Source organism: Phalacrocorax carbo, chromosome 3 (assembly GCF_963921805.1).
Source record: "Phalacrocorax carbo chromosome 3, bPhaCar2.1, whole genome shotgun sequence".
Lineage (NCBI taxonomy): Eukaryota > Metazoa > Chordata > Aves > Suliformes > Phalacrocoracidae > Phalacrocorax > Phalacrocorax carbo.
This window is the reverse complement of record NC_087515.1, coordinates 106,884,059-106,897,014: the sequence shown is the minus strand read 5'-3', so window position 1 is coordinate 106,897,014 and position 12,956 is coordinate 106,884,059. Positions and strand designations below refer to the sequence as shown.

The 12,956-nt window shown below is 46.1% G+C and overlaps 1 protein-coding gene and 1 long non-coding RNA gene across 7 annotated transcripts in view; one reads left to right on the top strand and one right to left on the bottom strand.

Annotated features, from left to right (window-relative positions):
- The window catches only part of ERICH1 (glutamate rich 1), a 97,780-nt gene extending 88,279 nt beyond the window's left edge, over nt 1-9,501 (bottom strand). For all 6 annotated transcript variants that reach the window (XR_010372331.1, XR_010372330.1, XR_010372334.1 and 3 more), the window contains exon 1: nt 9,395-9,501. Coding sequence is in view for 1 of the 6 variants with exons in the window: in XM_064447958.1 (XP_064304028.1) it covers nt 9,395-9,416 (22 nt within the window). In the remaining 5 variants the exon portion in view is untranslated. The remainder of the gene's footprint in view (nt 1-9,394) is intronic.
- Nucleotides 9,502-9,722: 221 nt separating this feature from the next.
- The window catches only part of LOC135312666 (uncharacterized), a 320,852-nt gene continuing 317,618 nt past the window's right edge, over nt 9,723-12,956 (top strand). The window contains exon 1 of the long non-coding RNA XR_010372329.1: nt 9,723-9,857. This is a non-coding gene — a long non-coding RNA (uncharacterized LOC135312666). The remainder of the gene's footprint in view (nt 9,858-12,956) is intronic.

Genomic DNA, 12,956 nt, shown 5'->3' with positions numbered 1-12,956 from the left:
AAGTGGCATCAAGAGTGCTGAACACATTAGAACTCTGAGAAGCTTCCGAGTTGCCCTACTTGGTCTCTCTACTCTACAAACAGAAGTTTTCCAAAAAGGGAAGAGTCAGGAATTTCTTCTGAAACCATCCCATGCATAAGATGTGTTAACATGCTATTTCTGCTAAAGCAGAAGAAAAGATAGTACAGCAGAACAGAAAAGGATGGAAAGAGCAGACAGAATGATAATCCACATGCAGAACATATGGGCAAGGCTTCATTAAAATGTTCAGTACTCTCTGATATTCAAAAGGATTTAAATCCTTGAAGTCTCTTTTATTATGTAAGTATCACATCTACAAAGGCCAGGCTAGGCCAGTTACTTTACAGAATGGTCATAAAAGTCACAGAGCCATTAACGTTGGAAGAGACCTCCAGACATGATCTAGTCTAACCCTAATGCTCAGAGTATGATCAACTACAGCAGACTGCTTAGGGCCTTGCCTAGTTGGGTAAAACAACCCCACTGCCTGGATAATCTCCTCTTCTCTAATCATGGCTGGACTCTTGACCAGAGACGCTCAAGGGGACCACTTGAAAAAGCGTGGCTTTTGAAAAAGAAATACCTGGATTTCATTATGACCCAAAGCAACAGGGTGTAAAGGCATTTTAATTTTAAGACTGCTACATACAGAAAATGTTACCCAGACTGCCATGCTTACCAGCTAGCAGATGGAAGACTGATGATAACTTCCGGCTAGGAGCTACTATCCTTTCACTTAAGCCATGCCCCACCAAGCTTACTTGCCCTTTAATCACAAAGGATGGAGTTTCATGTTTTAGGTCTTCTGGATTCTTTCTGAAGGGGCTGCTCAACTGGCCAAACTGATGAACAAAGGTCTTCACTCTGTATTTGTCTGGCCTAACACAGTGATTCTTGGGTCTCGGCTCTGTAAATCTCAAAAAGCCAAAAGGCACCTAGTTTACATTTCAGGCACTAGGGGCAAAATTCAGTTTGCAGTTATGATGCCTAATGGTAGATACATGCAAGGCATCATGTTGTGTTTATACATTAGACGCCCCTCCAGAGACCTAGTGTATACAATGCACCAATTCTGCTGACCAGCCACTGGGTCTCCAAGATGTACCAAATACAGATGATACTGCACTGAGTACAAAACCCCATTATAGTCAAAGCAAATCAATACACAGGACCTCTGAGGACAAATAAATTTATTAATCTTGACCTGAATTTCATGATACAAGAAAAACCACGCACACATTGCTCCCAGACAAAAACAAAACCTCCCATCAACTCCCACAGCCAAAACCCCACAAGCAAACAAAAAAGGATAGAGCTGAAAGCTCAAAGACCCCAGAACACCTGCTAGAAATGGCAGAGACCAGAGGCTTGGATTAAGTCGACAGACATTCACACACTCCCCCTCCTTCACCCTCTCCTGCCTGAGGGCAATGACTTACCCATCTTCACCACTACCTTAAAAAATCTTTGAGTAGAGATCACTTATCTGCTGAGATTTCCCAGACCTGGGGGACTAGTTCAGCAACTACCAACAGATTACAATCAAATAAAGATGAAAGGGAGGAATTCATTAGAACAAAATATTCCATGGCAGCTGAACAGGGTATCGTTTTTCCCCCCACTCCCCCTCATTTTTATATGACTTTCCTATTTCCAAAAATGTTCAAGCAGCACAGAGATACGAGGAAAAGAAGAAGAATGCAGTGACATGCAATCACAACCGTATAGCCTGATGGTTCAGATCATCAGGATGATATATGTTATATTTAACAAGGGATGCTCGTGTTCAAGTCAGGAGGAAGAAAAAGAAAATGTAATTTTCCTGCTACCAGCAAGGTCAACTTTGCCAAGAGTAACATGCTTCCATTCCACCACAAATAGAGTGTGTGCAAACCAAAGCAAAGTCATGGGAATAACAAAACTGGTATTTCCAGAGGGGGTGTGTGTGTGTGTGCACACAGAGTGTGAAATATGCAGAATTCTAGCTGTGGTCGAAGTACAGTTTTATGTACATAGGAACAGGAAGCCTCCAGTTTTACAGTATTTTCCTTTGTGTTTACAGTCTGCAAGCAGTCCTCATCCTGCAGTTGAGGCTATGATAACAAGCTCTTATTGGAGTAGCTAAGGGACAAAATGGGATAAAAGAATGTACTGACAGATCACTGCAGAAAAGTTCAAGCTAAAGCTGACTATCTCTTGAAAGAGGCACTTGTAGACAAACACAGAAGCTAACATCTCACAAGGTCTCGTGCTTGGTCAAACATGATGCCATTCTGTAGATCATCTACATCATCTTCAGTTTTCATACTTCAGACTTCTCTGCACATATCTATAAATTTATAGTCCTTGTTTCCAAAGAGCACTGTTATTCTCTGAAATTCTTTCTTGAGGAAGATACCAAGTAATTTTTCAGCTTCAAATTTGAGTGTGGAACTTCACCTGCACCTTAAGGCCAGAATAAGCACTAGGCTATCTTGTCTGAATGACTGGAAGAAGCAATATTACGCACCTACCCACACTGAGACTGACAACTTGTGCCTGAATACTTCTAATATATTTCAAAAGACTCTGGGGGCCCTCCAAGAAGTGGAGGAACTAAATAGTTCACAATAGGCTTTTTCCAGTGCTTGATCACCTTTGGCATAAATCACATAGAACATATTTGTTACTCACATTTGAAAAGCTTGAAGTTTTTTGGCCTTGGTCCTTTTTCTGCATCTCCTTACTATATTAAAGAATCCTAGATTACACAGTAATTTGTTTCCTACGAAGATGTCCCTACAGGTTAGAAACCTTGATTCTGAAGAGCAGCCTTTTCGTCTGGAAGGCACAGCCTCTCAGCCTCATATACCTTACTTTTAAATATCTGCCTTTGCAAAGAAAGCACTTGTTTTGAACAAAAGCTGTTCACTCTATTTCCCCTGCAAGCTATTATCGTCCAGGTAGATGACTTGCTTGGTTTTGGTTTTTTGTGTTTTTTTTTTTTTTTTTTAGAAGTACAAAACTCTGGAATTAAGACTGAGTAGACCCACCATGGTGAAATGCTGATATCACAAATCGATTATTTTTAACTGGACTAGCTCTTTACACAATCTTTTAGTCCTACTGGCCTCAAAAAACTTGAATGTCAGCTTAAAGGGAAAAATTGTACAGTTTTTGACAGAAGGCAGGAATGGTCCTTTTTCCCAGTTTTACAATTGTTCTCACTGATATCCCATATAACATAGATTGTTTTACTCTCAACTGCTAAAAATATTATTACATATTTAGTGAGAAATATGATGTACTGCTTGGGAATCAAATAACAGAAGGATTTATTGTATTCAAGGTCATGTGAATTCTGCGCTTGAAATATTAGGTTATCAGCTGTCTGCATCTCAGTGTGCACCAAAACACTACAGGGGCTGTACAAGAAGCTCAGATGCTGCCATTATGTAACATGTAATACTAGCTTCATGACATCGAGGTTTGTCTCAAGACATCTGACATAACTCTCACTGAAATAGCATCTATTAGCGTTCTATGCCCCATCAGACATTAAAATCAGATGCTAATTGCCTAGATTTTATCCCGTCTTATTCTTTATTACGGTTCAAGAACCTCATAGTGTAAAAAGTATTGTGCTCTAAAAAGTAGTCCATAAAACGTGGCTCCATTCGTCTTTTCACCTAGCACTAATTTTTATAATATATGGAAAACCACTTTTATCTGAAGCTCAGTAATATACCATTCTATCTTCGAGGCAACTTTTGAACAAGAGCAACTTAAATATTTAAGTATATAGCACATGTCAGTAGGGTAGAAAGTAAGGAAAGGAAAAGGATATAGCGATTACATACCTCACATTTATGCATTCACTTAAATTAAGGAGCAAGTCACAATGGGAGGGTGATTTACCACTCAGACTGACCTGTGCACAACCAGGCTGACACAGTTCATGGTGATTGCAGATACAAAACAGTAAGCTAATTGCTGCAAAAAGTGGACACCTGTTTTCTCTTCTTAGCTTAGACAAAACCAATTCAGCTTCACCAAGCACGACCTGTGTGTCACACTGCAGTTTCAAATCTGTAAGACTGGTGTTACATCTGTCAGCAAATTCTGCGTGACTGTGTAGTTCAGTAAGAATCTGACTAATAGATCATGCCATCCTGTCTCAACAAAGGCTTCAGAGATCTCTCAGTAGGCTACCTTAATCACAACTGCGAGCTCCTAGACATCTAGTAAACTTGACTTGACATGACACAGATGATACCAAGCTACATAACCAACACAGTGAGAACATCAGAATTTTCTTCCAGCTGTTCATAAGAACCCTGCCTGCCTCACAGGGAAACCTTGTAAGATGTGTACTACCTACTACAGTCCTGGGAAAACCACATCTTCACCACGATTTCAATTTGTGCACTCTATCCATTTTTCTAAGCATCTTTCACAATCCTTATCAATACATTTCTCATACTGCACCATTATCTTGATCTTACCTGGCACAATCAAACAGACCTCACTTGAAACATCTAAAGATGCCTCACCCACCCTTACTAGAGAAGCTCAACTTTGCTGAATAATGACAATTCTAGCCACCCAAAGTTGGGCCAACTGTAAGCCATAGCTATAAGAGATGACTTCTCTCTCTCCCCTGAGACACATTTGGAGGGTGGGTATGTGTGTGCAGGGAAGGCTATGCATTTATAATGTGCGTCTATAACATCCCTGGTCACCAAGACCAGTCCTCTGCCAGCACAGGTGTAAACTTTCTAAATTTCAGTAAGTTTAAATGTTATTTCAACCTGAAGAACTCTTATTTGGATGCAAACACCATACAGCTTGAAGCGAACATCAAAAACTATACCACATGTGGGCTAAAGGTAAATATTATGGTAGATGCTGGGGGTACCACAGAAAACGGACAAACAGTACTATAATGGCCTAAAGCACTGCCATAAGAATAACTGAAAACAGTATAAAAAAAAAGTAATTCAGAATTCAGATTACTGAAGAGAAAAACACCTGGAAATTTTAAAGAAACAGCTTGCTCTCTCTGATCATATGAAACTAAAATGAAGCTCAATATACCAGCGTTTACAAAACAAACCATGAAACTGGCCGGGGTAATATCACTGGGCATGGGCAAGAGTTCAACAAGACTGTGCATAATTTAATTTTTATTTAAAAGGAATCTTTGTAAGTTCATATTATATAAAATGTAAATACAATTGAATGTCTACATGGCCTTCTTCAGGGAGTAAATACATTGGACTTTGCTGTGACTTCAATATTTGATTGTAGCATAATACCCAGTGATTTCTGCAAGTGTCCTCAGATAGAAATCAGTATTATACCAAATATCCCATCATTACAAAGTACTGGAAGTTTTAATGAGAGAGAATTTTTCTTTTCTTTCTAGTCATAAGGGAGTTCTAATTTAAGCCATTAGGCAACTCTTAATAGAAATGCAAACTTCTAAACAACAGTTTTCAACCTTTTCAGATAAAGACAACTGAGAACATAAGAAGCCACATATTGCTTACTGGAAAAATAATGTGGTCATTTTGGCTGGGATAGTTAATCATCTTCCTAACAGCTCCTGTGATGCTATGTTTTTTAGATTTGTGCTGAAAACAGTGTTGATAACACATCAATGTCTTGGTTATTGCTGAGCAGTGCTTACAGAGTTCGGCTTCTCACCCCACCCCACCAGCGAGCAGGCTGGGGGTGCACAAGAAGTTGAGAGGGGGCACAGCTGGGACAGCTCACCCCAACTGACCCCAGAGATATCCCACACCATGTGCCATCATGCTCAGCATATAAAGCTGGGGGAAGAAGGAAGGGGGGAACACGTTCAGAGTTATGGTGTTTGTCTTCCCAAGTAGCCGTTACGCATGATGGAGCCCTGCTTTCCTGGAGATGGCTGAACACCTGCCTGCCCATGGGAAGCAGTGAATGAATTCCTTGCTTTGCTTTTCTTGCACACATGGCTTTTGCTTTACCTCTTAAATTGTCTTTATCTCAACCCAGGAGTTTTCTCACTTTTACCCTTCCAATTCTCTCCCCCATCCCGCCAGGGCAGAGTGAGCGAGCAGCTGCATGGGGCTTAGTTGCCTTAGTTCACTACCATATTGGCCTTTCTCCTTGGCTAAATTTCTCATCCAGGCACACGGTTGAAATCAGCAACAAAAAAAAAAGACCTAAGACTTCCCCATCCCCTCACAAAAGGTTTTAATGGCAGAGTCAATTACACTTGTTCTAGTGCAACTTCTACATTTAATCACAAAAACCAGATATTCATTATTTATTCAACTACAATCAAAATAAAACTTATATCTTGGTAAGCTGTAATAAATCTTTGGTGACTGAAAGCAACATATATTGTTAATTACTGGGGGTGGAGGGGAGAAAGATACCTCTCCCAGAGCAAAAAAAAGTTTGATGTCAGGCATCAAACTCCATTTCTAATTAATATTTCCCTTACTGATAAACATATATTGATGAAAGAAAAGGAATCCACCTAATGGGGTTTATCTTCTTTTTTTAAACTCAGCATAATTTTTGGAAAATACTTTAAGGCTTTTTGTGCAAAAATGAAAATATAAGAAAAATTAAATAAAGATCTGGAGGGAGCAAGGTTGTTCTTAAACAGAATCACAAAATGGTAGGGGTTGAAAGGGACCTCTGGAGATCATCTCGTCCAACCCCCCTGCTTGAGCAGGCACACCTAGAGCGTCCAGGTGGGTTTTGAATGTCTCCAGGGAAGGAGACTCCACAACCTCCCTGGGCAGCCTGCTCCACTGCTCTGTCACCCTCACAGGAAAGAAGTTTTTTTCTCATATTGAAGTGAAACTTCCTGTGTTCCAACCTGTTGATCCAAAGAATCAGAAAAAGGAAATAGAAAAGATGTGTTTTTTCTGCAAGAGTTAAGCTGGTTTATCTCTGATATGGTCATTACAAAAAACAAAACAAAACAAAACCCCAAACCTAAACAACTCCTAAAACTATGGAACTGCAACCTCATTTCAGTCCTTGTTACAAGTGTGAGGTTCCTGCCCCAAGCCCAAGTCATTTGACTCATCACCGAGAGATGAAAAGAGCACTCTTCAATGCAATACTCTCACTGTTTAAGACCTTTTGTAACTGTTGTCACTGATGACTATCAGTTGGCCACATCTGATTTTCAGTTTAATCTCTCAAATACAAAGTCTGCCTTAACACCAGTAGATCATCCTTTGTGCAGCTCACTGACTTTGTGTCACTTCTCATTCACAGTTTAGGTTGGTAATGTGTACCACACCTACACCAACATCTTTACCCTTCAGCAGCTGGAACACTGCTCTATAACCCTTTACGATAGTGCAACCTTGGGGCTGCACAAACTTTCAAGGATGATGACTACAGCTTTCAAGACGCAACTGAAGTTTAACAGCTACGAATTATGAATCCAGCTGTCCCAGAGAGGATAATCATCCTGTCAGTAATTCATATGCTGACAACTGCTAGTACCTCTAGTCCTGTTACTAACCATTGGTACATGAGCAAAGAAAAAAACAAAAAGACCCGCAAAAGCCAAAAATCTGGGCACTTTCTCATTTACACCTGCACAACCCTTCCTGGCAAAGTGAAGTGCATTTTACTTACCTGCACCACTGACTTACTGTCTTTCAGCTATTTACATTCTCTTCATTGACAATCAGACCCATGACCTATTAGCTGTTGACCACTTGATTCTGTACTATCGCTCAGTTCAATAAAAAATAAAAAGCTCCAGTGTTCACCTGTAATGCAGACAAAAGTCTGTTTTCAGCATCTTCAACCTACTCCTATACACAGGAGCAAAATCAGCCTTAAAGAGAAGCATCTAAACCTAATTTTTCAGCTCTTTTCTGGGACACCTCTCTCAGAAATGCATATATATATATATATATAGTTTTACACAACAGAAAGCATCTATGGAAACTGTTGACTATCAGCTGCAGAGGCTGATCAGACGAGGTTGTAAACTATTCCAACTTTGTTATTTCATCCTGGATGACCATGTGGCATCCCATCATCCTTTTATTCCTTATGGTATTTTCTTCCCAGATCTTAAGTCATCGCTCCTTGGAGCAGCGGAAGAAAACCTGAGTGATTTCTCACTTTACACAGTAAAGACAGTCACTCACCACAATAATTTTAGCTTTCTCTTCCTCCCTACAGAAACAAATGGTTCTTTATTTGACCTTTGGTTTTAAACAACTCGAGTGCTTTGGAATTCGTTTCCCCCACTCTCAGCTCTGAAGTCAGAAGCTTATTTACAAGGGAATGAACTCACTCTTCTCAACTCTCTAACCTTCTCCCAGAAGACATATAGTTCTCTGCCTCTCCTCAAAGGAAGTCATGATAGAAGCAAAAAAGTTACTCCACCAGCCTTCCCCATTTCTCTCAATGAAGCTGCATCTAAACCAGAGAGAATACTATGTTTTTATTCTTCCTTCAAAACTATCACTAGTTGCAGTCAGCCAGCAAATAGCTTCAACACTAACCCTTGCTGCTCAGTCTCACTCTCACATCGTCATCCTCGCAGGAAGAAGATGAGTTTCAGGGTGCTGGAACTGAAAACTCAAGAGACAGCCACAAAGTCGCTACAGTAGGCAAGCTTTCAGCTCTCTTACAGCTCAGCCCTACTCAATCCCCCTTAAGAATAAGATCGCACTTGAAGAACACCTGTATTTTTATTATTGCAGTCTTCCTGCCCAAGGTGTGCCTTTTAAAGCATAAAGGCAAACTGAATGGACTGAAGTTATGCGCGGGGAAGGCTTTTTTTTCCTTTTTCTTTGCAAGCACAGTCCCACGGTTATTTCAGAATTGTGCTACATTGAGTAAGCCAAGCTGCCTGGTCACTAACGAGCACACCTGCGTATGCACACTGAAGAAAAAAGGTGCTCACCTTAAAATACTTTGCGATTACAGAAGTAACTTAACTGACGCCCCCCCAGCCCGCCAGCCCCAGTCAGGAGACACAGCAGGAGCTCCGCGTTCGGCGCCCCGAGCCAGAGGGGCTCAGGACGGGAGCTTCCTCCGCGAGGGAGGGCTCGGACCGCGCGAACCCCGGCCCTTCCCCAGCTTCCCCTCAAGGACTCTCCGGCGGGGAGCCGCCCCCGGGCTCCCCTCCCTCCCGGCCTCCCGCACCGTGGCAGAGGGCGCCCAGTTGCGAGACCCGCCGGGCACCCGGGAGGGAGCGCGCCTCGGCGGAGGGCGGCGGCCGCGCCCGGGGCTGCTAAACGCCAGGCCACCCACCCCACCCCAGCTGCCTCCGTCTCCAGGCCCGAAAAGCAGGCCTGGCAGTGGCCCAGCACCTCCGACACCCCCACTGGGCGCTCCCCGACCGGCCCGGCCGTACCTTCCCTCCTGCTGAGGGCCATGGTCCCGGCCACAGGGGCAGCCCAGCAGGACCCGCACGGCCTGCAGCTCCGCGCCCGCCCGCCTCCTTCCTGCTCGCCGCCGCGCCTGTCCGTCACGGGACTGGAGGCGCTCCATTGGCTGACGGGCCCTCCCCCCCCGCCCACCACACCCGCCGCTGTGCCCGCGGGCTCCGGCAGGGGGAGCGCGGCTGCGCAGAGCCGCGGGGCGGCGGGTGTGGGGGGGTGCGCGCGCGCGCGCGCGCGCGGGCGGGCGGCCCCGGCGGCGCGCGGGGAGCGGCGGCGCCCCGGCGGGGTGAGCGGCGGCGGCGGCGGCGGCGGGGTGATGCTGGGCGCGCGCCGCTGCTGCCGCCGGCCGGGCGCCTGCTTTACCTGACTGGCGGCCCCGCGCGCAGCCCGCACCCGCCGCCTTAATAATGCACTAGAATGTCAGCGCTGAAAAAGGTACGGGGAGAGGGGGCACGGAACGGGGGGAAGGGGCCGCCGTCGGGGCAGCGGGCGCACCGCTCGCGGGATGGCCCCCCTCCACCCCACCCCACCCCCCCAGCCCAGGTAGCGGAGGGAACGGGGGTGCCGGTGTCACGGGTCCGGCCGCTGCGTGCGGCGGCCGGCGCCGTCGGGGACGGGCAGCGGGGCGAGGGCGCGCCAGCCGCCCCGTCGGTTGTGGTGGCCTCCCCCGTTCTCCGCGCCGGCCGCGGGGGGTGTCTCGCTGTGGCGGGGGTCCCTCCTGGGTACAGCCCCGGCGGGACGGCTGCGCGGCGGGGTGGGGACGGACGGACGAAGCCTCCGTGCGGCCGGTTTGGCCGGAGGGAGTGGCGGTTTGGTGGGGATGCTGCGCCCGGAGCCGCAGTACCGGCGGCGGTTTAAATTTTGGGAGTGGGTGATTCTCGGGGCTGCCCCCCTCGCCTAGGGGGGCCAGGGCTGCGGCCGCCCCGCCGCCTACACCGCTTTCCCCCCCTTCCCTCCCCGCCGCGCCGCGCAGGGCGCGGGTCCGTCGGGGGGCCGCGCTGCTCCCACCGGCACCCCCAAGCCCCCAGAGGGGCGGCGGCGGAGGGGGGGCCGCAGCCCGGTAGCCGGTGAGGGGCGGGCGGCGGGTGCTTCCCAACCCGGTTCCGCGCACCTGCCCCGCCGTTGGCGCGCAGGGCTCGGCGCAGCGGGGACCTCGGCGGGCGCCGGGGACCGTGGGGATCTGCCGCGGTGCCCCCGGCGGCCGGGGCGACCGCGGGTGGGTCTCCCCGCGGGGAGCCGGCTCGGCCGAGCGCCTCCGCTGTCGCCTTTGAGACGCTCGCCCCGGCGCGGCGGAGGGGAGCCCTCCGGCCGGCGGACAGCGCCGAAGGGGCTCGCTGCTGCGGCCCCGCTCTCGGCCGCCTTCGCAACCTAATTCTGTTACTGCCGGCGCCCCGGCTGTAACGGCGGTGCCGCCGCCGCGCAGCTCGGCGTTTCGCGGTAAACGCGTATGGGAGTGCTTCGGCCTCGAGTTGCCTGAAACTTCCAAGCGTCGCTAATCTGCAGCGACGAACCTTTAGCTGGTTGTTTCCGATCGTGCTTCGTTACGGCACAGGCTTCCGCTGGCTAAATGTGTCTTGGGAGCAGGTGATATTTGAATCTCCTCCAAATTAAAGCACTTAGAAAGGAGATCAAGTGCTCCGATCACTCTAGGAGGCGTGAGCCCCACAACAAGGCTGTGAAACTCAAGTGCCCTTCGCAGTGCTGGAGTGGTTTGTGCATATTTCCATGTGCTTCGGAGCAGCGTCGCGAGCAGAGCACTAGCAAAAATTTGAAATACTGAATACCTCAAGTCCTTTAGGTAGTAGGTGGCTGGAAGGGGGCATCCTGCCAGGAGGAAGGGTCACCTGCAACGTGACCGGCTGCAAATCCAAGTGCGGATGACTGAGGAATCTCGTGTGGGGTCTCAGTAGCTGCACGCTTTGTCCTGCAGCCTGGGGTATGTCGGGGGAGCCTGTTACTTGTACAGGACTTGTTTTAAAAAGCGACTCTAGTCTGGGGCAGGGGACGATGCTATTTTACGATGCAAATGTATTTGAGGTAACAGCCTGTCACATCTGTGATTAGTTTCATTTCTGTCTTTGTGTTTTATCTGGAAAGCAGGTGAAAGAGGAGGAAGAGAAGTTTTATATTTCTGAGCTTCCAGCAATGTAGTAATAATACTTTCAAGTAATTTCCAGATGGTCTGCGCAAAGCACTTTCTTCCAGAATTGCAAGTTTAAATTTTACTGCATGTAGCTATTTTTGCAGTGCTAACCAGATTTTATTATTTATATTTGAAAGTTGTCCCCCCCGCCCCCATCATCATTTTGCATGCTTTTCAAGACCTCTGGTATGTGATTAAAACTGACTCAGATGACGTTTAATAGTTTTATGAATTACGATGTTATGCATTGGAGATTTAATTCTGAGTGCTGTAGTCAGACCCTGTGTGATCTGCCATAATATTCCAAAGTTAAAGAATGCATTTATTGTGCCATTGTTCAGATACACACAAAGTAAAAACTAGGACTGTCAAATAAATTCGTTGATTCTATTTTAGATTATTTTTAGCTTCTCATTTTAGTACTATAAAGTGCTATTTGCATTTAGTTACATATATATCTAGTTTGTACTAGAACAATTTAGGGCATACCTCCTTCTTAACTTTTTAGAATTTCTAGTCCCTCCGAAATGAGTTTAAATTTCTGGTACAAGTTGAAGTTACGTTTAGAGTCGAATCAGAAATGCTTCAGGCAAGCATTTAACAACCAGCAAACACAGACTGCTTTCGACAGAGGTGTTGAGGAGAATGTGTTTTGTCTGTATAATGTGTAAAACCGCACAGTTGGATCCAAGATTCGCTGAATCGCTGATAATATTCCTAATGACTTACTGGGATCGGAGTTTCACATTTGCGTAGGGCAAAGTCCCACCAGTGTTGATGGTGATATTGTTGGCTACGCCAAGCTGTTAAAAGAAAAAGTTACCACATCAAGTCAAAAAAGTCACGGTCCATTATGGCTAACTAAAAATTATATTCTAATAAATTCCAATATATGAAGCAAGTTACTTGAATATTAGTTGGTGGATGGGATAGGAAAAATGCATTCCTGTATAGGATGCTCGTACCTGATCTGAGGAAAGCTTGGATTCAGCTGCCACTGTGTCTGGACACCAGGTAGTGTCCTGCCCAGAGGGAACTCTCCGCAGGTTTTCCTGAGTATGGCTTGGCCTGGTCAGGTCGCCGCTTCAGGGTTACAACAATTTTTTCTGACAGCGGATGTTCGAATAGGAGATACTCATAGACACAGTCCAGATGACTAAATTTGAGCTTGATTGAGAGCTTCGTGTGGGTAAATTATGGACACTGCAGTAATTATTGGGATAGTTTTTGTGTGCCTTCACGAAGGTGGTAAAATGTTATTTTACACCTGTGTTTGGCAGGAACTGTTTTTTTTTCTGTTGGCAATTACACATAGTCAAAGCAATTTCCTTGTCTAGCTATGATGATCCTATGAGTAGTTTCGGTAATAAAAGGAACATTGAAATAAACCC